General features: G+C 34.4%; 1 protein-coding gene across 2 annotated transcripts in view; it reads right to left on the bottom strand.

Moving 5' to 3' along the window:
* The window catches only part of PPP2R5A (protein phosphatase 2 regulatory subunit B'alpha), a 70961-nt gene that overhangs the window by 9836 nt on the left and 37464 nt on the right, over positions 1–23661 (bottom strand). For both annotated transcript variants that reach the window (XM_024552373.4, XM_045188462.3), the window contains exons 2-8: positions 22479–22675; positions 19323–19424; positions 10889–10981; positions 7129–7259; positions 6079–6138; positions 5036–5144; positions 4342–4395 (exon numbers count right to left, since the gene is read on the bottom strand). In XM_024552373.4, the coding sequence (XP_024408141.1) occupies positions 4342–4395; positions 5036–5144; positions 6079–6138; positions 7129–7259; positions 10889–10981; positions 19323–19424; positions 22479–22675 (746 nt within the window). The remainder of the gene's footprint in view (positions 1–4341; positions 4396–5035; positions 5145–6078; positions 6139–7128; positions 7260–10888; positions 10982–19322; positions 19425–22478; positions 22676–23661) is intronic.

Raw genomic sequence — 23661 nt, 5'->3', positions numbered from 1 at the left:
TACCTTAAAAGATTTTTTCAGTTATTTGATATTCTTCATTGATTATTCCGATAACAAGCTAAGTAGCTTAGAACTAAGAATTTGTCAGAAGCCAGCAGCAATCATCTCATATAAATTGTCTTAGAAAGATGCTATGAAACCACCTGGGTCTAGTGCTTTTGTGGAACTAGATCTCTGCTGGCCTGTTAGGTTGTTTTATAGCCATTGGTTTGGTCCAGTAATGAAGAACACCCATTCAAATTAAAATTGGGAGAACACTGTTCTGGAGCCAGTCAAGTAAGATGAAAGGATATGTATAACTTTGGAAAGAAATATCAGAATTATGCTTATTCATCTTAAGTATTTTTATAATTTTAAAATAACATTCATTAAACATTAAATGAGAAAAAATTACTACAATAGGAAAAACTTTAATATATGGTCAGATAAAAGATATAAAAATCAACACCTTATTATTGATACTTTGTTTTATAAGTCAGGAGAAAATAAAAATATGCCTCATAACAAGGACTAATGTACATAAAGTATTCTTTAAGACTTATTGAATATATGAAAACTAAAACTTTACCGAATATCATGAAAGACTACAGATAAAATGATTCAGTATTTTACATACTTCTATACTTAATTTATATATTTAATTTCAATCAGATGCCAAGTGAATTATTTTCTGAAACTAGAAACATTTATTCTAAAATCCACAAATATAAGCAAATAACCAAGAATGGGGAGGAGGAGAGGGAGAATTAATGGAATGGAACCTGCTCTCCTGATATCAGCAATTAAAACAAGATGGTATTAGCATGGAAACTCACAAAAAAGACATGAAATACAGGAGTAACGAGACAAACTCATGTTTGTATGGGGTTTAATATGACAAAGGGGGCACTTCAGTTCCGTGAGAAACAGACGACTTAGTTAAGTGGTGGTACTTGGACTGGTGGCTCACCATTTAGGGGGGAAAAAATGTAGCTCCTTTGGTAGGCAGACTCCTAAAATACTTTTCCATGATCTTTACTTCTTGAATACACACTCTAGTGTAATGTAATCTTTACATGTGGGCTGGCCCAATGACTTCCACCTCACTAGCAGATGCTAAAGCCTTCTCATCTTGCAACTTTGATAAAGCAAGCTCCTAGGGTAGAGAGGCCCATGTGATAAAGAACTGAGGGTTGCCTCTAGCCAGCTAAGAACCGAGGCCCTGGGGCCACACAAACGTGAACGTAGATGTGTGCTTCCTCATCTGAGCCTTTGTGTGGGACCTCACCCCTGGACAACACTGCAGTTGCAGCACTGTAAGTAAGACACCCTGTAGCAGAGAACCCAGCTAAGTCATGCCTGGGTTCCTGATTCACAGAAACTATGAGATAATAAATGTTTGTTTTAAGCCACTAAATCTTGCAATGATTTGTTATTCAGCAATAGAAAACTAATACAGTTCCTTACTCTTGTCACACACAAATTTCCATTTCAAATAGTGTAGTGCATTGAATGGTGATCCTCAAAATGATAACATATATATCCTAATCTCTAGAAGCTATGAATGTGACTTATTTGGAAAGTGGACCTTTTAGAGATAGAATTAAGTTAAAGATCTCAAGATGAAATCATCTTGGGTTATTTGGGGTGGGCCCTAAATCCAACAAGTGTCCTTTTAAGAGACAGAAGAGGCAGCAAAGTGAGACTGGAGCGATGCAGCCACAAGCCAAGAAACACCTGGAGACACCAGAAACTGGAAGAGGCAAGGAACGGAATCTCCCCTAGAGCATCTGGAGGAAATGCAGCCCTGCCGACACCTTGATTTTGGACTTCTGGCCTTCAGAACTGTGAGAGAATAAATTTCTGTTATTTCAAGCCACCAGGTTTGTGGTAATTTGTCATGGAAGCGCTAGGAAACAATAGATGGAATAAAGTTTTTACAGATAAAAACTAAATCCATAAAATAACCAGAATATGATACTATAAAATGACAGCAAGGCCAGAAGCCATAATGATGAATACATTGCACTACATAAAAATTTAATTGTTTAAGGCAAAGATTTAAAACTATATATTCAAAATTAAAGGAAAAACTCCAAATGGACAAAAAATTTTTGCAAAATAAGGAAAAGATTAAAAGGCAAAGGATGCAGAACTATAAATGACCAATAACTGTGTAAAAGAGTGGCTCGATCCCTGTAATGGGAAAAGCCAATCTAAATATTTCATACCTATTAGACTAGCAAAACTTTTAATACCAGCAAAAAATTTAAAAACTTAATGTTCTGCTAGGGTGAGGGAAAACAGGTACCTTTACACTCTAATATTGCAATCCAAATTGTTCAAACTTTGTGGAAGGCAACTTGGAGTGTGTTCAAATTTTCCTGTACTCTTTGGCCCAGTAACATGTGTTTATTTTTAATAATTTTATTTTAAAAATGTATATGCAGTAAAATTTCTTATGCCCACAGATTTTTTTGTAATACTACTGACAGGACACAGAACAAGTCCAACCCCCTAAAACACATCCCTTCGCCCAGTAACGTGTTTGTAACAATAAAAACACCATTAAAGTGCCCATTAATGGAAGATTGACTGAACACGTCAGGGTAATCCATAATGGCATCTGATGCTACCAGAGGGAAAAATGAAGGCAGTTCGTATGGAAAGATATCCACATTATACTGAGAGGTGAAAAAACCTGGTCAGCACTGTCCCACCATTTGATTAACCTACACATAAATAGCAAAAAAGTTCTAGAAATATATTCACTTATATGGTTACCTCTAGGGAATAACGTTTCAAGGAACATCCTCCACATTTGTGCTTTATGATTTTGTATTGTGTGAACCAAATTAACACACATTACTTTCATAAACAGAAATAATAAAGTCATTTCCATTGTAGAAAACAATTTCAACATAAAATTTAGGTACATACAGAATGTAATAAACTAGCCAAAGCTCTGACTTAGCTATAATTTGTAGGAAGCTTTCTATGAATGCCAGTTTTCTGGAAAATGAGTATTAAGGCTCAGACCCAAGTAACATGGCCATAATTTTGGTGCTGGAATAGCCTATGGTAGAAATTGCAAGATATATCAACAGATCTTTATGAATTGAAAAATATTTTTCTTTGTCAACTTACACATTTACCTTACTATCTCCTCATCTGGCTTCTGTTTCCATTAAGCCAGATGTCTGGCCATCATCACCCTCAGTCTTCTCTTTAAAAAGAAATCACCCATATTCTCTATCCACTCCAAGTTAATGTAATAAATTTAAATTGTATCTGTTTACTATTCTCCAAGCACAAATCATGAGTTATGTTATGGCTTTTCTTTGTCTCAATTCTGAGAATTATGGATCTGTATTAAGTTTTACTCCATCTTAGAGGTTTATGTGGTTTCACATAAAGACTGAGCTTCTAATTCTCCTGATCTGTCTTTCAAAACTATTTTTAGCTGTTTTCAGAAAAAATTACAAATCTCAAAACATCACAGAGTGGGAAAAATATCTTTTGTTCCTTTACCCAAAAGTCAAACCAAGGAAGAATACTAAGTTTTCCAAGCACCCTTAGGTATAGCCTCAGAAAGCTGGTGACATTAAAAACAGTTTAAATCTGTCAAACCCTTTGCAATGTTTCAGGAACTCTTTACATATTTAAACTTAGGATACCTAGAAAGCACTCTGAAATTTTCAGTTCACCAAGGTTAAAGTTTTGTTTTCTATGCTTTTTTACTTTGCTATTTCTCCCTACCTTACGTTTTGTTTTTCTTGAATCTTCAGTTAATTTTCATAACATATTTTCTCCTCAATCACCTTATAGTCAGGAAGTAAGCAATAGAATTCAAATACGGAATTGCTATGCCGATTCATGAAGTAAACAACTTTTATTCCGAAATTGTATCTTAAGCTCCAAAGGCAAGGAGATGTTTTTAATTCCTAGCATGTGGTTTATCATTAATAAGAGGGAAACTCCTATTTCTAAGAAAAAAACAAACCTCAAGGGAGTAATTGTGGGACTTCCACAGTATGTTTTAATTTTAAAAGGTGAATGATAATTGAAAAGATTGTCAGTGAAGATAATACCTACATAAAATTTCACTGTAGTCATTTGATCCTGTCAACGTTAGGTAATCTAATCTAAGTTATTCAAGACACGTAACTCATGAGAACTCCCCGTCCCAACCTGGTTCTCTGCATGCAGGTGAACCTCACACTCCTTGTAAATGGTTTTAGTTTAAAATACACTACTACTACTGTTTGATAACTCTGTAATGGTGTATATAACAGCATAAAGAAAGACACAATGAAATGCTACAATATACATCGAGAACATAAACATAAATAGACCACTTACTGGTTCTGTTAGTGTTGTATCTTTCTCCAGGAACTGTACAACACAGTAGGCTAGCTAAAATGTAAGGGACATTTTATAAATATTACTGAGTGAAGTAACATTCAGTGATGCAGAATTTTTATATTTAGCTAACAGAAATGACTACCTCATTTTGATAAATTTTACTCTAGTTTAATCTCAATATGTAAAAATTAATATACTAACAATTGTATAACTTTTTAACCATGAAAGTAACTTCTAGTTCAAAAAAGATGTTTTTTTCAGTAGTAACTTCTGATTGTAAAGTTAATTGAAATAAGACTAGAGCTAACATCGTACTTTTTCAGCATCTTTCTACATGCATGCCTATGCAGATATATAATAGGATGATAGGGGAGACTAGGTTATTGCAACTAGACAGATCATTCTGCAGTTATGTGGGATTTACTCAATGTCACTTAGTTAATTAGGTCAGGGCCAAGACTAGAAAAGAACTTCTTATTTTCTTTCCTATATCTTTACTTAATGTGTATTGAGCTGATTTCATAACACTAAATATAATACTTTTAAATTATAAAAATTTGCTTTGGGCAACTTACAAAGCAAACTGTTTAATTATACTTAAAATTGCCACTTCAGTATTTCTCAATTTCTCTGCCTTTATATCAGTCTTTGAAACAATAGTCATTTCATTTGAAATTTTCCTGAAACTTACCTGAGCATGAAACAAAGCTAATCCTTTTGCAGTATGCATAGGAATAAGAACCTTCATTAGAAATTGTTTATGTTCTGCTTTCAGTGGCAATGCAAAGCCATTGATAATACTGGAGGGAAAAAAAGGCAGGGGGAAGGGTTAAAGTAGTTACTACTTTATTTCTAAAAGTTATTATATCCATGTGTACATAAGGAATGGGCTCTCGGCTTCAATCCTGGTGTTGAATTACTCATCTTCAAACTACTTTAGACTATTTCTATGAAGTCTTCCCTCTAAATCATTCAATGATCCCAAAAGAAAACTAAGACTGCCAATTAATGTCCCAGTAGTAATTTCTATCATTTTCTATAAAAGCGTTATCACTTTATGTATGCACTGTTGCCTTTATTTTTCCTCCCTAAAGCCACAGGAGAGTCAATATCACAATATTAAAAATTTTCAGTATTTTCTCAAGCAAATGAGTAGTTTCTCTTTACTGAAGGATCTTAAACTAAGAAGCAGTTCTCTTCATATTCATTCTCTATTACTAGAGAAGGCTAAAGTCATTCTTATACAAGTAGAAGGAAGGGTCTGAATGTCTCTCAAGTTAATAATGCTATGTGGTAAAGAAGGAAGGCAAATGTTCACGTAAACTAAAATCAAAGGCTGTAGATTTTTCTAAAAAGAACAGATGGATTAGGAATGGTCTGTCAACATCTGAACAAGAATTCTTCTAATTTCATAAAAGATTCACTGTAGCTTATTTCATCTCTTCCCAATCAGATCCTGTAAATTTCTGAGGCAGTCTGGCAAGAGCAGGCATAAAACATGCCACAACTTCAAAAGCAGGAAGCTTCTGCAGGAACAGATGTCTTGCATGGCAGTACTTTAATATGCTGACCCTCTAAAAAACTATAATAAGAATTCAGTTGAGAAATGATGTCTTGCACTCTATATTTAAATTCTAAAATAGGAAATAATTTCTCCAATCCCAGCTAAGATTTTAATACACTGAAACATTCAAAGTGACTTAATTCTTAAAAAGAACAAAAAAACTGACCTACCTTCCTAGTATTTCCAAGAGTTCAGCAACACCATTGAAATGTTCTGTTTCATATATAAACCTGAATTTAAAATAAAGATGGATATAATGAAAAAACATCAGAAAACTAAGAAAAAGAGACAGGAAGGTAAAGAAATCAACCTAAAGGGCAATTATTGAGAAGTGTACAAGCATGCTGTAAGAATTCTTTGTAAACTATTTTGCCCCAAACCAGTTACTTCTTAGCAATCTTATAAAAGAAGATCTATTTCCTACTACACAAGTTGCTTTTAAATATGTCCTATTTAAGCATATACTTTTGTTAAAACTTGCTATATATTAAGGTAACAATATAATTTCACCTGCAATATTTTATTTTGCTTAAAATTTCATTAAACCTAAACTACACAGGCTGCCTAGCTTTCCAAGATTACGATCACCTTAAAAGCAGGGAGTCAAACTCAAATGAACACAGGACAGGGAAAGGAAGACAGACAACTGGAGAAAGATGTTGTCTCTAGAGCAGGTTACTCATTTCTAATTGTTACAATGGGGAAATGCTAGCCTAATTTTGCCAGATCTTCAACTAAAACATACACACCAAACCTGAAGTGTGGGTATTAAAGTGAAATCTACTTTGAAGCAACATAAAATAAACTATCACCTATAAAGCAGCCAAAAGATAGGCCCCATAAAAATTTAATTAGCTTTGTCAGAGGATCAAATGAAAGTACTTCCAAGAGCTACTGATTTAAATAGTACACAAAATTTTCAAACAAAAAGCTCAAAGAAACAATTAGACAAATTCTCACAATAAATCTTAAACATGAATAACATTGGTATTACCTATTAAAAACTTCATTACTACTATCCATCTAAATGAAAAACAGGTTATAAATTTCTAAAGTTACATGCAAATGATGTCTACAAAACAGGCTAAAAATGACTCAAATACTAGCAGTTAAATTTCCAGATCTCATATATTAAAAGTTAACCTAAAGGAGCTGGCATAAAAAGAAAATATGAAGAGGGAGAAAAGCACTATATATATATGAATATATAACCAATTTACCTGAGGAAAATGTTGTTAATTTGTTTTCTGATGAATGCTCTTAATCCAAGAAATTTCCCATAAATTCGATGCAGAACAGTCTTCAGGAAGTCACGTTCTCTGGGATCTTCACTATCAAAGAGCTCCAGGAGCTTTAAAAAAAAACTGAGAAATTACTTTTTAAAAATAATTGAGCAAAACTTTACTTTATTCTAATACTGATTTTAAGATAACCCATGAAATCTTTTTAAAAAGTTTAAACATTCTGCTTTATCAGATACATTTCATTCTTGCTAACTAGAGAAACTAAAGAAAAGCTTACGGAGTATTTTTCACTAATTAAAAAAACCCTGACAAAATAAATCATGTCAATGCTTAAAATGTGGAATTTCTTTTTTGCCTTGTCACTCATTTAAAAACTCTATCCCATTCTTGACTACTAAACATGACACATAACTTTAGAGTGTTGAAATTTAAGAGATTTTTAATGCTTTTTATAAATCTAAATAAATTACATACGAAGTCAGTTTGTAGACTGCAAGTCATTAAATAAATGAAGTTAAAATACAAATGCACATGCACATTCCCAATTTACCAGAAAGATTTGTACAAACCATGGCTGCTTTTTTGTGGTTTTGCACTGAAAAATTCAAGAATCACCATGCCAACAGCTCAAAAATTAGTATTTAGTTAACTGGGTAAACTATTGGCAAATACATGCTAACAGAGTGGAGGTCATTCATGAAATAACATGAAAAGATGAGACCAAAGATTTTTATTTAAAGTCAGCTTAGCAAATGACTGGAAATTTTTAAACCAGTTCAACATGGCCAAACTGTCATTTTCCTATACCTTTAACACAACTACTCAGCAAAGGCAAGGATAGAGACCTTTGAAAAATTTGAAGTCAAAAGCTCAAATTTCTATTTTAAAATGGTAAAGAAACTGAATTTCTTCTGTCGAAAAAAAGTATCACTTTTAAATGAAACATTGGAGTTTCTTAGGAAAAAGTATAAAATAGTCTCTTGAAGAAAGAAGTCATCAAGGAATTGCATGTTCTGTACTTTGGTATTGATAATTACAGTTAAGATAGCAAGCTCTCACCCCACTGGAGGTTTTCTCCAATCTGTCTTGAATTATATGTAATTGTTTACATGTGTATCTCTTCTACTAGAGTGAGTATTTTTGAGGATAATGATGACTTTTCTCATATTTATACCCCCTAAACAGGTGTCTTGCTTAGTTTGAGTTCTTTGTCCATGAGGTTATGAAAGTACTGTATGAGACTCCCCAAAACCATCCATGGAACATGATAATTTGTGTTACTATACCCAATAAATTCAGTTCAGGTCATTCTAATTAAAAATAACTGATCTCATTTAAGATACTCACGTCTAAGTTTCTGATGCTGGGTTGCTTGGAAGACATGCTTTCAAATCAATAAAAGGGGCTCTTAATTAAGGTGGTCACATCTAATCCAAGAACAAATATAATTTGGGGTGTAGAGGGATTGAGCCAAAAAGAAAAAAACAGAGAAACAACTCATGGACACTTAAAACGGTGTGGAGATTGGGGGGGGGGGGGGAGGTGAAGAGGCTATAGGGGGGAATGGTGATAGAATAAAATAAAATTTAAAAAAGAACATCACTTAATGCAAGTTACTTCTCAGGGGTAAGTTTTAACTAGAGAACATTTATTAGCTCTATCAAATCTACTTAAACCTATTTTGAAATATTATCTAAATACTCTATTTAGATATATAATATTAACACAATGAAACAAATACAAAACTAGTACTTAGGAAACTTTCTTATTCTGGCTCTGATATTTATATCTAACTGTGCTTTTAAGGGTAATTTATAACCCGTGAGACTGTTTCTTCATTGATAAAATGAGAAAGGATAAAATCAATTCTTTTTATTTTTTAAGAGGTCAGAGAGTCTAATTCAAATTCTGATTGTGCCATCTACTGGATGTGTGAAACTTGATATGGTCAAGCTCTTCACATAAGAACAGTGCTTGGCACATAAAAAGTACTCAGTAATTCTTAGCTTCCTTCTTTCTTCTGAAACCCTATGATTTGAACACAACCTTGAAACTATGCAATTAGTTTCTTCTTTTGAAAAAATGGATTGTCCAAATTTATACCAAGGATTTTTCTTCTATACTTTTAAGTATTAAAACTTACCACCTAGTCAAATAATTTCAACATACAAAAACTGAGAATTCCTATACATACTATTTATTAAAACAACACACTAAGATTACTTTAGAGAAGTTTCATCTGTGAAAGAACAGTCATACAAACTGCCAAAAACAAATTATTGAGCCTTGGCTTCTCAACTAATTCAGGCATTTCGAGTAGAGGTAGAAAATGGGTTTCACTATACCAGTTTTTTTTTCTTGTCCCCCTTAATCCCATGAATAATCTTGCAGCTGAAATACCTCTAGTTCCAGACTGAGGAAACACTAAGGCAATCGTTCCCCTCAACCTGCTATTATCTTAAATACAATTTAGTATGGCATTACTAGAGTTCCTTAATATACTACACTCCTTCTGTAGCGCACAAGAACTACAGAAGGCACTAGGTATGCACTCAAGTTCTATTACCAAAATAACAGTTCCATGTAATCTTATTTTTGTTTGTGATTGAAACAGACATTTTATTTGTTAACACACCTAATATTTCTTCACTGTTAAAAGAAGAGCTGTTTGAATGGCTGAAGGATATATTGACAAAGTTCTTTGTTTATCAATACATTCACAGCAATGAGAATACTTTACATGAGGTCAGAGATAGTTATGAACCACCAAAAATGAACTCCAAATATGTGCAACTCCTGTATGTAGAGGCTTTACCACAGGAAATACACAATGGTCTTTGTAGTAATTTTAATCCTGGCCTCGGCACTGGGTTCACTGATTCTCTTATACCCACCTTCTACCTTCCTTTAAAATGCAAGTAACTCTAGAAGAGGAGAGCATCAAATTCCTAGTAAGACCTTACTGACAAGTATTTCAAAAGAGAAAAATTTGGTGTACTTCACAGTTTTGTCTTGGGCCAGCCAATTCTACATAGTTAAAAAGAGCCCTTTATGTTGTTAAAAAGATGTGTGAAAATAAACACATTCTAAGAAATTCATTTTGAGTATGTAGGTTCCAAAAATAACAGCTAATAACCAATTTATAATAAGAAAGAAGGTATCACATATGTTTAACTCTATCTCCTCTTCTTAAAGATACCATTTTATCTGTGAGTTAGGAACTGGGTGGCTAGAATGCCTAAGGTGGGAAGGAGAAAGGAAAAGGGAAAGGTAATTGATGCTTTATGACAGGAAAGGAGCCTAATACCCAACGCCTAACAAAAATCCCATTTCCCCACTTTTTCCCTCTGTCATTTCAAAGTCAAAACTTTACTTTAAAATGCTTAAAACAATGGCAAATTTGAGTTTCAAAGGCTTACAATTTAAAAATAAGGTTTGCCCTTAGATTGAATGGTCAAATTTTCTCAGTTAAATATTCCACAAAGGCTTGCTTTTCTGCTCTTTATAAAACAATTGAGAATCTAAGTTTGAATAGGATAATTTGACTGCATTAGAAGCTAGTCCTTTCTTTAAAATACTCTTGTACTCTCAAAGGTACTTTATTTTTATCCTAATTGCCCAGAATATTAAATGCTGTTAAATTGAAATAAACCATACAAGTTTTGAAAGACTATTTTAATTACAAGTTGATAAATCATTGCTAAGATGAATATTTTAAGACATAAGAATCCCTTACCTGTTGTACAAATTTCTGATCAATGTATCGCTTTGCAATGCTAGGCTGGAAATCAGGGCTCTCCAAAAATCTTAAGAAGAATTCATACACCAACTGTGAGAGAAAGTCAAATGAAAGTTAAGATGATGCCTGTTAAACATTACCCTAAGTTGTATCATACCAAAAATACATCTCCCTTACCAACTAGTAGGGAGATTTCAGATCTCATTAGAAATTATAACAAGTTCTAATAGTTTTTTTTAAAAAACTCAATATATATTCACAATTGGGTCTCCTAAGCTGGTAAATCTGGAGAATTGTTTACTGCTTTGTATCATTTATTACAATGTTAAATTACAGGAGCTAGAAAATAAAGACGGTGTCTACTGAATATTTAATCAAGACTATTTTGCAGTCCATATTTACCGGCAACATACAAAGACCTTTCTCCAGGGGACTACGAAACTACCTCCATTTAATCTCCAGAGTTTGTTAAATACAGGATCAGAAACCTCCAGATAAGGGTAAACTGGATTGTAAGGGGCAGTGTATCAACAACAATAAAAGAAAAACTTCAAATCTTAACAAAAAACTATAGTGGGAAAAAAATTAAATCGAACAGCATACCTTATCCACACTTGGGAAATAATGAACCAAGTTATATAATAACAGGGCTCAGGAAGGAATGTCTGTGCATCACAGAATAAATTAGAAGTCACAGCGGGCCTTCTACTTAAAAAGTGCCAGGATCTTAAAAGCAATAGCAAATGTTCACCTGCTGCCACAAATCACTGCAGTACTTTTCAGTTCAACTTGCCTCAATTCACCTACATCTGTCTTTCAAGGAGAAAAGCAAATACACTATAAAGTTTTTTTTTTATTGTAACCTATAAGCTATAAAAGGTAGGAAAACTGGAATAGAGCCCAAAATGTGCCTTAACTTATTAGCTATTAAACTATACATCAATCTAGCACCCTAAAAAGGAAGGTTAGATCATAAAGTAAAAATATTCGATAAACTGTTAGGTAGCCAGTTAGGCCACATATAGAAGGGAGAAGGAAAAAAAGACAGCTAACTTACAGACCTCACAACATACTGAAAAGCATTACCAGATTTGGGCCCTATCATTCACCCACAGAATAACACATTTTTACTACTACGAATTCAATAATAATCCAAAGCTAACAACAGTTTTGGGATCTGAGTAAGTACTGTTTTTATTTGATGCATATTTATGCAACTATGCAACAGGAGTGATGCCTATCTGGTCTAATTATCACCTAGCTTTTATGTTAAGTATGAATTAAGGATATAACAAGAACAGGCCCTGGCTGGTGTGGCTCAGTAGATTGAGCCCAGGCTTCGAACCAAAGGGTCGCTGGTTCAGTTCCCAGCTGGGGCACATGCTTGGGTTGTGGGCTAGGTCCCTGGTGCTGGGGGGCGGGCATGTGAGAGACAACCACACACTGATATCTCTCTTTCTCCTTCTCTTCCCCCATCTCTAAAAATAAATGAATAAAATCTTTTAAAAAAGAAAGGATATAACAAGAAGTTGGTATCAATTAAGGTTTTATTTATGAATTTCTTATCAACCAACTATACAGGTAATTTGCTTTGGGGTACACACTACCAGTGATCACAGAGTCCTCTGAAGAGTTAGTAGTCTCACAGACTGCTATGCAGTTTCACTGGCACAACTTGCTCAGTGCCTATTTCATGTCCAGTACTAGGCTACTGTGATAGAATAAAAACTACATATTTGGCCCTAGCTGGTGTGGCTCAGTGGACTAAGTGCTGGCCTGGAAACCAAAGGGTTGGTGGTTCGATTCCCAGTCTAGGGCACATGCCTGGGTTGCAGGCCATATCCCCAGTAGGGGATGTGTGAGAGGCAACCACACATTGATGTTTCCCTTGCTCTCCCTCCCTTCTCCTCTCTAAAAATAAATAAAATCTTAAAAAAAAAATACACATTTGATCTTCATCCTTGGTTACTGGCACAAAGCTCCTAAACCCCCTGGAATTTCCTGAGTGATAAGGGGTGAGACAAGAATCTTTTGTTATTCACAAAAGCCCCTTTCAGCCATACCTGAATTTATGCCAATAAGGTGACTCTAGAAGGATGAAGACTGGTTAATTACAGGACAACCATGTGATTAGTGATGGGACTTTCAGCCTCAACTATCATCTCCAGGCAGGGGAAAGGGGCTGGAGATTGAGTTGAATCGCCAATGGCCAATGATTTGATTAATCATGCCTACTAAAGGAACCACTACCAAAGTCCTAAACAAAGGGGTTTGGAGAACTGGGTTGGTGAACACTTCAAGGCACTGGGAGGGTGGTACATGGAAGCTTTAAGCCCTTTCTCCATCCTTTCACCCTATGCACCTCTTCCATTTTGCTGTGCTTGTGTTGCATCTGTTATAATAAACTGACAACAGTAAGTTAAGTGTTTCCCTGAGATGCAAGTCATTATAGCAAATTACTGCGCCTGAGGAGTAGGTCCTGGGAACCTCCCCAGATTCATAGCAAGTTGGTCAAAAGTATGGGAGACTCAAACTTGTGACTGCCATGTGAGGTGGGAGGCAGTCTTGTGGAACTGAACCCTTATTTAATCTGTGGGGTCTGTGCTAACTCTTGAGTAGTTATATGAATAAGTGTCTGCAGAGAAATGGACAATTTCTGGGTGTGGAAAATCCACACATTTGGTGACAGAAGTGTTGTGGGTAGAGGAACAAGTTTTCATTTAGTTACGAACAGCACGAATGGCTATCAGGCGCTGTACAGTTCCCAAAATCTCATTCACTTGTTAGAGGTAAGACAAAAACAAAAACATAAAATGGTATATACACAAAAAGTATATGACACAGATTATGAGTGAAGGAGCCATGTAGAAGAGGGCCGTAACACTGGGGAAATAAGGCCAGTAGGAAGAGTTTGGAGGACACGCAACTTGAGCCCTGCATTCAGTAAGATTTTGGATAACCCAAGAAAAAAGGAGGGCTTTTATAGAAAGAAAGGTAGGACATGTCCTGAGAAGAAAGTGGTATAGGGTATAGATGAGGGTATGGAATCAGAGACTTGGAATCTTTATGCAGATACCCAGTTCAGCAGAAGTTAAGATTTGTGGTAAGGTGAGACCAAGTTAAACAGGAGTCAAGCATAACATTCATTAGCCTGTATACTCTTCCTCTTAAGATCTGTGTCAGAAATACAGAGCTTAAGGCTTAACAGTTTTAAGAGTAACAGCATGTCCTTTGGGAGACCTGTACAACATCAAGCTCCATATAAAAATGAATCCTCTAAATCACATACACAGTAGAACTTCTGCCTATCATAGTTTTCATCTGCACCATTTATCTGACAATGAGCATTAAGTGACCAGTCAACATTAGCAGCAATTATGCAGCCAACCTAGCACCACTGAAGAGATGATGACAATAGGTTATCTAAATACACACAGAGCAATCCCAAACAGAAGTAAAGGGAACCCCAGTGATTTACAGAGCTAAAAATCTTCAGTATGGCACAATTAGGACCATGCTTTGATAAAACTGCACCCTGACCCCACCGTCGCTCTTTATACCCTTATACTGCATTACTTTTTTTCTAGTATTTATCATACCCTGACATAGTATGTATTTATCATTTATTCTTTTCCACTAAAATGTAAGGAATTTTGCTTGTTAGTTCAATACTTTACCCCCAATATTTAGAAAAATGCCTGGAACACAATAGATGCTCAATAAATATTTACTGTAGTTATGGAAGTTTCTCAGTGTTCTACATGAAGAAATAATTTGATCCAAGAATCTAAGAAACAGTGCTACAAAGACTAGATACTTTCAGAAATGGATCCATTTTCCTAGTAAAATGGCAAACTTCACATGTTCGATGCATGGTTGGTATTCCTACTTCTGTAAACAAACAAACAAAAGAACAAAACTCCCTACAACATGAAAGATAAAAGCGTAAGGAACGGTGGGTGATTTTGCCATCCTACTCAGTATAGCCGTGTCTTTCCCAATGTAGTTAAAATATACAAAACTTTGGTCTTCACCAATAAAAGACTTTAGAAAAAGGTACAACAGAAACTAGAAATGATGATTAAAGTATCTGAAAATAAGATATTTTACAAAAAGCTGAAGGAACTGGAAATGTTTGGTCCAAAGCGGCCAAGACTGAGAAGCAACTTTAATGATCAAGTACACAAAAGGCTCTTTTCAAGGAGTATGGTGACTGAATGTTTTCCAACCTCTAGTAAGAGGAAACTAATTTAAATGGATTTTTAATTGATTTAATATATGAAAGAATTTATGTAATAATCAACATATACTTAATGAGATAGTTTATGTTAAGTACCTAAAACATTGCCTGGTACATGATAAACACTAAAAAAACCTTAGTTCTCTAAGAATCTGGTTTTTTCCTCTGTAATTTAAAAAACCCCGTGGCAGGCTAACCTAACACCCATTCCCTTCCCCTTGCCTGTCTCTACTACTGAGGCTGGAAAAACTAAAGATTCACTCTCATTCTGCCTCACAACTAGAATAATAGTAAAAGGAAACAGAGGATGGGAAGAAGAAAAACTAAGAACAATCCAAGAGAATGAAGAAAGATTTAAAAAGTGATTTTAAGAGAAAGAGATACAGAGCCAACATATGAATAGCCGGCAGCCCCAAAGACGAAAAGCAAAGCAGTGGAGCAAAAGAAATATTAAAAACTATCACTGAAGAAAATGTTTTAGGTATAAAAATGGACTTCTATAGTAAAGAGTACTATTCAGCTGGAGAAATTTACCTAGAAAATTACCACTTATGTATGTATAATCCAGTAAAATAGTTGACCATTAAAGGAAAAATATCCTTTAGGTGTCCAGGCAAAATGCTGAATCTTTATAGAAAGGAAAGAAAATCAGACTGAAATCAGAAGACAATAGAATAACATATTTAAGGTGCTTGAGGATAAACATCACCCTAGGATTTTACATCAAGTCAAGCTAATCTTTAAAAATAAAGGCTATAAAGACAAACTGCTCCCATGGAATAATGTTCCCATGAGCCCTGCTATTAAAGATTGAGCTCCAAATTACCAAGAAATAACTAGAGAAACTTTGACATAAGGAATTATTATAAACATTAAATATGTTATCTATAGAACTAGTAACAAGTGATGGGCATAAAGGTGACAGGATAGTATACAATTAATTACATGTTCTAACTACGTGTAGGTATCACACAACTCTCAAAAATATGGAGTTGAGGGAAGGGATGGAACAGAGTATACACGAAGCAGAAGCTTCAAAGTGCCATACAGGTATTTACTGTGGAGTAAAAGTATATTAACTTTACATTAGATGCTATGGGAGAAGGAAGTGGGGAAGAGATTATTTGTTACTTTCAGTATTGTTAATTCTAGGGAACCAGTAAAATAGCTACACCAATAAAATAACTACAAAAGAGAGAACTAAGGGTATCATGTAAAGGTATCAGTATAAAGGTAGCGAAATACCAAAAGTAATAGCATTTAAGAAAAAAAGGGGAGAGCAAAAAAAATAGTATAGTTTTAAAAACTGTGCTAGGTTCTGTGTATAAATTACCCCACTCAATCTTTACACAACACTGTTTTACCCCAGTTTTATAGAGGAGGTTACAGAGAAGTTAAGTAGCTCACCCGGGAGCATACATGTAGAAAAGTATCAAAACTAGGGTTTCAGTAGAGGTCTATCACCAGATTCATTTCCATTTCACCATGCTTAGTAGTGATTAATTCTCTAGTTAGAATTTGTATATATAAACTTTTGTTCCGCTTAACTAAGGCACATCTGTACGTGTATAATTGTATCTTTAGAAACTCATTTATGAGGTCTAAAAAAAGAAAAAATGATGACACTGAATTATTTGGAAGGTCTAATTTATTGTTATTAAAATGAGGCTCAGAAGGTATGAAGTAAGTGTTGTAAGAATTTGTATTGGTTTGGCCAAAAAGTCCACTAAGTTTTTTCAATACAGTGGCTCTAGTAACTCTTAGTTGTCTTTAACTTCATTTGAAACAATTCTGTTAGATTGTATTGTGACAGCTTTCGAATCCACGAGCATTTTTAAAAAATTTATCAAAACTGGTGAATTTTTGTACAGCCATTTTAATGCTAAAGATGGAAGAAGATTTGCAACATTTTCAAAGTATTATGCTTTATTATTTCAAGAGAGGTAAAAATGCAAGAAAAGATTTGTGCCGTGTATGGAGAAGGTGCTGTGACTGATCAAACATGTCAAAAGTGGTTTGTGAAGTTTCCTGGTACTCTTGACATTTTGGCCAAATAATTCTTTGCTGTGGGGCTGTCTTGTGCACTAGAATATGTTTAGCAGCACCCCTGGCCTCTACCCACTAGAAAGCCACTAGTGGAAGGTAGCTGACATATTCAAAATATCCAAATCAATAAAGTTATTAGTGAAAATGAAAAATGTGTCTTTTATGGAAAAAACTAAACAGACTTTTTGGCCAACCCAATATGACAATAATACCACAAAGGAGGGAATGGAGATATACTGGACCAAAGTTTTGAAAATTATTGATTTCAAATTAGTACCCAACCAAACTAGATTGTTTTAAGATGCTAATTGTAATCCCCAGGGTATCTACTAAGAAAATAAGTAAAAAATTATTAAAAAAACCATGGGAATTGAAATAAAATGGTACCCTAGAAAATACCTATTTAATATAAAAGGCAGTAATGGAGGAGCAGAGGAACAAAAAAGACCTAAGACATAGAGAAAATGACAGAAGACGTAAATCCTGCATTATCAGTAATTACATTAAATGTAATTGGATTAAACATTCCAGTCAAAAGACAGATATTGTCAAAATTGATTTTAAAAAACTATGATCCGCCCTGGCTGATGTGGCTCAGTGGATTGAGCGTGGGCCTGCAAACCAGGGGGTTACAGGTTCAATTCCAGGCAGGGCACAGGCTGGGGTTGTGGGCCAGGTCCCCAGTGGGAGGGCTCATGAGAGGCAACCACACATTGATGTTTCTCTCCCTCTCTTTCTCCTTCCTTTCCCTTTTCTCTAAAAAATAAATAAATAAAATTTTAAAAATAAATAAATAAATAAATAAATAAACATGATCCAACCACATGCTATTTACTAGAAACAATTCAAACTCAAAGAATCAAACAGACTAAAAGAATGGAAAAGATGTATTATGCAAAGGACAACTGAGTGGCCATACTAATACCAGATGAAATAAACACAGAAACTCTATTTTAATAGTTATAATGATAAAAGCCATCCATAAAGAAGATGCTGTATAACAATTATAAACATACGTAGCTAACAATATGGCCGCCAAAATATATAAAGCAAAAACTGACAGATCTGAAGAGAGAAATAGACAATTTAACACTAATAGTTAGAAATTTCAATATCTCACTTTCAATAATGGGTAGAACAGAAGATTACTAACAAGGAAATAGAAGACTTGAACATTATAAACGAACTAGATCTAACATTTCTACAGAACACTCCACCCAACAACAATAGAATGCACCTTCTTCTGAAGCACACATGAAACATTCTCCAGGACAGACTGTATGCTAGGTCATAAAATAAGCCTCAATAAATTTAAAAGGATTGAAAACATTCAGGGTGTATTTATTATCCAATTGCAATGAAATAAAATTAGAAATCAGTTAACAGAAATGTGAGGGTCACGAAAATGTAGAAATTAAACATATCCTCAAATAATTAATCAAAAAAGAAATCACAAGGGAAATTAGAAAATATTTTGAAATGAATGAGAACAAAAAACAACATACCAAAACTATGGGCAACAGATGTTAAAACAAAAACTTGTACATGGATGTTCTTAACAGCTGTAATCACAATGGCCAAAAAGTAGAAACCACCCTAATGTCCATCAGCTGATTAATGGATAAACAAAAGGAGGTATATCCATACAATAGAATATTATTCAGCTGTTAAAAGCAATGTGGTGGTGATACATGTACAACATTGGTAAACCTTGAAAATATTATGCTAGGTGAAAAAACCCTGATACAGAAGTTCACATACCACATAATTTCATTTACATTAAGTATCCAGAACAGGCAAATCCAGAGAGAGAGGAGATTAGTAGTTATCAGGGCTGTGAGTATGGGGGAATAGAATGTGGCTGCTAATGACAAGGGAGTTTCCATTTGAGAAGATAAAAATTCTGGAACTAGATAGTGGCAGGGGTTGCACAGCATTGTCAATGTACTTATTGCCACTGAATAAGTACACTTTAAACTAGTTTAAATGGTAAGTGTATTTTATCACAATAAAAAAAGAGAAAAGCAGCATTTTGGAAAGAAAATAATGTTAAGTATTATAAATAAAATATTTTAAATAGACACTCATGATTTCAGCAGAATATCAAAAATATAAAAACTGTCAATACATAATTATATTCCATACTTGTATGTGAGGCCAAGAAGCCTCAAGCGTGGGTTCATCCTCTTCTGGATCAAAATCTGGATTATCACTTGGAGGAAGGGTACGGAAGATATTAGCACTGATCTGTAAAGAAAAATAAATTTAGATTTATGTTCTTTGTTAAGTAATCGAATTCAACAATGCAAAATGAAATATTTTTAAGATAACTTTATTTAAGAAAAAAGTTACATTGTGGCTATGAGCTTAGTTTAAAAAAATCCTATAAACATCTTCAAGATATGAAGAAGGCAGGCATTAGTTTTTCTCTGACTTCTTTAGACATCAAACTCCTGAAGATTACAGATTACCTCTGGATTTCTCTTCCCTCCGAATTTCTCTTCCTTAAATTACAAGCTGTTCCCCTGATTGGGTGGCTAAGTTGGTTGGGCATCATTCCGCAAAGGAAAAGGTCGCCAGTTCAATTCCTGGTCAAGGCACATGCCAGGGTTGCAGGCTTGGTGCCTAGTCAGAGTACTTACCGATATTTCCCTTTCTTTTCTCCCTCTCTTTCCCTCTCTCTAAAGATAAATAAAATCTTAGAAAAAAATTACAGGTTGTTCTTTCCATGTTTTTCTTTAAAAAAAAAAGAAAAAAGAGGAAGGGAGGGAAGTACATTGGGGTGGGGAGGGGGGCGGTTTGGAAGCATAAAGTTCCTAACTCTACCTATCCCTAACTTGATTCTTTTCATTTTTCCATAACTTCCCCTATATTCTAAACCAGCCATTTACTTACCTTATAAACCAAAGTTTGGTAAAATATTTCCATTCTTACATATACATACCACACACTAAGGAAGAGGAGGGAAGGGGCAGAATGTCTTCATTGCTATTACAGACAGTTTAAAATACCTCATTTTAATTTAATTTACTGTATTTCATCTACTCTGAGCCTTTTTAAAAAATTAACCTCTGAAATCAGGAAGTGCTTTGAGAGTTTTCATTTTAGAAACAATGCAACACTGTATTTATATTTCATCTCTCACATTATTTTAGTACCCAGGAAAACTACATATCCTTTTTCCTTAGCAAAGGACAGACTGTGGTCCCAACTCACAATTCTTTGAAGAATGACGTACAGACTAACAGATCAGACGGTTTAGTTTAGTCAACAATAAAGGCATACTATTGCTAGATTGATCATTTGAGATAAACTATTTGGGGAATAGAGGACGAGACAAGGGGAATATAGTAGTGCAAAAAATTTGCAACTATTCTTATGAAGTGGCATCTCTGGTAGGCTAAATAACTGCTAACAGTCAATTACTATAATCATAAGACTTAGAAAGTAATAACATAGAACTTGACATGCTAGATAATTAACTATATATAATATACTAAAGATTTGAAGTTTAAAGGACTAAGTTGGTAAGTTAGTCCTTTAAATCTTAAGTATCCAGAAGTTGAATCACACATGCCTTTTTACTTAGGAAAAGAAAGAAATCCCAAAATTTATTAGTATACAGCAATCACAGAATAACATGACTCAAATATTTGAGTACTTTCAATAACTAAGCAACAACTTTACAGAAATAAAAATGAAGTATCTTTCTAAGGACTTTCAAAATTCCTGAATACAAACCATTTGAAATCAGTGGAAACACTACTGTGAATGTTGCTTTTCTCCCTGAACATTTTTTAATGATGAACACAAAATAAAAAAACAAAAAAGAAGCCTATCAGTATTCACTATTTATATTCTCAAACTGTCACCTTGACTGTCTCTAGGAGTTCAGAAAGCCATTTCATTTTGATTAATGTTCTATTGCTAACCTTTAAAATTTTTTTAAGGCTTTTATTTTAATTTTTCAAAAAAAAACCCCACCAAAATTTCCTAAGTCCTTTTAACAAGTCTTCTAGCACAATGTGATAAAAGAAAAAACCCAATTGGTATATTAGGGTGAAATTTAACTTCCTGTTTTTTTTTTTTTGCTCTTCCCTCAGAACACGTATCAGCAAGGGGATGGAAATGAAGACAACTATAAGTTATACTTGCTCTAACCTTCGATACCCTGGAAACATTTACACTTAAATTATGGAATCAGTGACTCTCTAATTATTCCAGTTGATCTTTATTTTGTTAGTATGCATACAAAAATCCTAAACAGACGTCTGTCTGATAGAGAATAAGGTTGAACTACTAATAAACAGTATCCTAATTTTCAAAAAAGTTGGCAGTAATTTATTTTTCATATCACATATTGCAAACGTTTATATTATTTAACTTCTGAAAAGTCCTGAGTTTTAATTAAAATTCAAGTATTATAGAATCTACAAACATGATATTAAAAATGTCCTAAATAAGAATTTTTCAGATCTGACTCCCTTCCCCACCAATGAAATGTGGAGAGACCCACAGTGTTCCATTGGTCTTCTCTTCTCCCTTTAGACTTTCTCTCTTGGTGACTGTTCAGCCCCATGACATTAGTTATCTATCAGTCTGTATAATCTTGAGCGTACATCTTTCTCCTAAGATCTAGATTTGTGCTACCCAACACGGTAGCCACTGGCCATTGTGGCTATTGAATTCCCCAACTATTATAAGCAATATCAGCATCACTGAAATGAATGGATAACCTTTCAAATGGACTATTTTTATAAACATTCTTTTGAGTACATTAATTATTATAAGTTTATTAAAAATAAGTCTTGCCCTGGCTGGACTTATTGAGTGGCTCAGTGGATTGAGTGCCGGCCTGCAAACTAAACAAAAGGTCATTGGTTCGATTCTCAATCAAGGCACATGCCTGGGTTGCAGGCCAGGTCCCCAGCTGGGGGCAAGAGGCAATCACACTTGCTATTTCTCTCCTTCCCTCTCTTCTCCTCTCTGTAGAAATAAATAAAATCATAAAAAAAATTAAAAAGTCTCACCCTGACTGGTGGGGCTCAGTGGGTTAGGTGTCATCCCACAAACCAAAAGGTTGCCAATTCACTCCTGGCCAGGTCCCTGCCTGGGGGTGCGTGCAAGAGGCAACCCATCAATGTTTCTCTTCTCTTTTCTCCCTCCCCTCCCCCCTCTCTGAAAATAAATAAATAAATAAATAACATCTTTAATTTAAAAAAAGGTCTCATTAATCATAATTACACCTCAGATATTACTTGAATTTATATAAATCTGAGGAACATAAGTCTAGATGCTTACCATTTTTACTATATCAGAATATGCTGACTCAACGATCACACCACGATTCGTTGAAACATACTCAACCAGTTCATTCAGTGTTGCTCTTTTAATTTCTTTGCTCTTCAAGTCTGAAACAGAGTCCATGAAATCAAACAGTATGCAACACTGTTGCAACTTCTGACAGAATAGCTCTTGTTGTTCATTTGAAGTGGCATCTATAAATAAAAAAAAGAAATTAGAATTATTAACCTACTCAGAAGTTACTTTTATATGCTTATTAATTTTATAGAAGCTAATCATATACATAAAACTCAAAAATCTAGTGAGAAATTTACCCATCTAATCGCATCATGCGTGACGGAAACTGGGATTTATATTGGACTCCTTCTAACTATCCACAATCAATCATAAATACCACTGAATCTGTTTATTTTATGTATCTGGAACCTACCCTTTTTTATTTTTTTGTCATTTGCACTGCCATTTTAATGACTCTTATCATCTCTCATCTAGATAACATAAATGATGTCCTAACTGCTCCTCTTGCCTGATGCCATAACCACGCCTACTCCTGATTCATTCTGAACTACCTCAAAAGCTAAAATCTTGCTAAAATGAGATCTGATCATACTCAGCACTTTTCAAATATCCTCCAAAAATTACAGATTGAAGCTCTAACTCCTCAAGACTGCATAAAAAATGCAGCTGCATACTGTCAAGTCATCTCTTGATACTTTCCAGCATGCAATTTCACTTTGGTTAAACTGTACTCCTGGCAATTTCCTGAAAATTTTACACTTTTTTCTCTGTCTTGAATGCTTTTTTCCCCATATTCCCACCCTGGGAACTCTCTACATTTATGAAGTTTCAACATAACCATATTCCCCTCTCAGAAGCGTTCTCTATGGCACTGAAGCTAAATTGGTTGGTTAATCCACTTTTATCCAAATGTATTATAGGTGCCTATCTCTATTTTAGTATTTATTCTACTACATGGCAATAACACCCCTGGAAAATGAGGCCCCTAAAGACAAAGAACAAGTGTTACCGTTATCTCTATCTTTCCCTCTCCCTCCCCAAGCTCCCTCTGTCTTGCTAGCATAGTATCTGGCACATAATAGGCATTCCATAAATGTTTATTGTTTTACCTTTTACTTATTACAAAAATATGGGCACATTATATTGATTTGATTCTAACAAA

This window comes from Desmodus rotundus, chromosome 12 (genome assembly GCF_022682495.2).
Source record: "Desmodus rotundus isolate HL8 chromosome 12, HLdesRot8A.1, whole genome shotgun sequence".
Classification (NCBI taxonomy): domain Eukaryota; kingdom Metazoa; phylum Chordata; class Mammalia; order Chiroptera; family Phyllostomidae; genus Desmodus; species Desmodus rotundus.
Note: the sequence above shows the minus strand (reverse complement) of the source record. Positions and strands in the feature narration are given on the sequence as shown.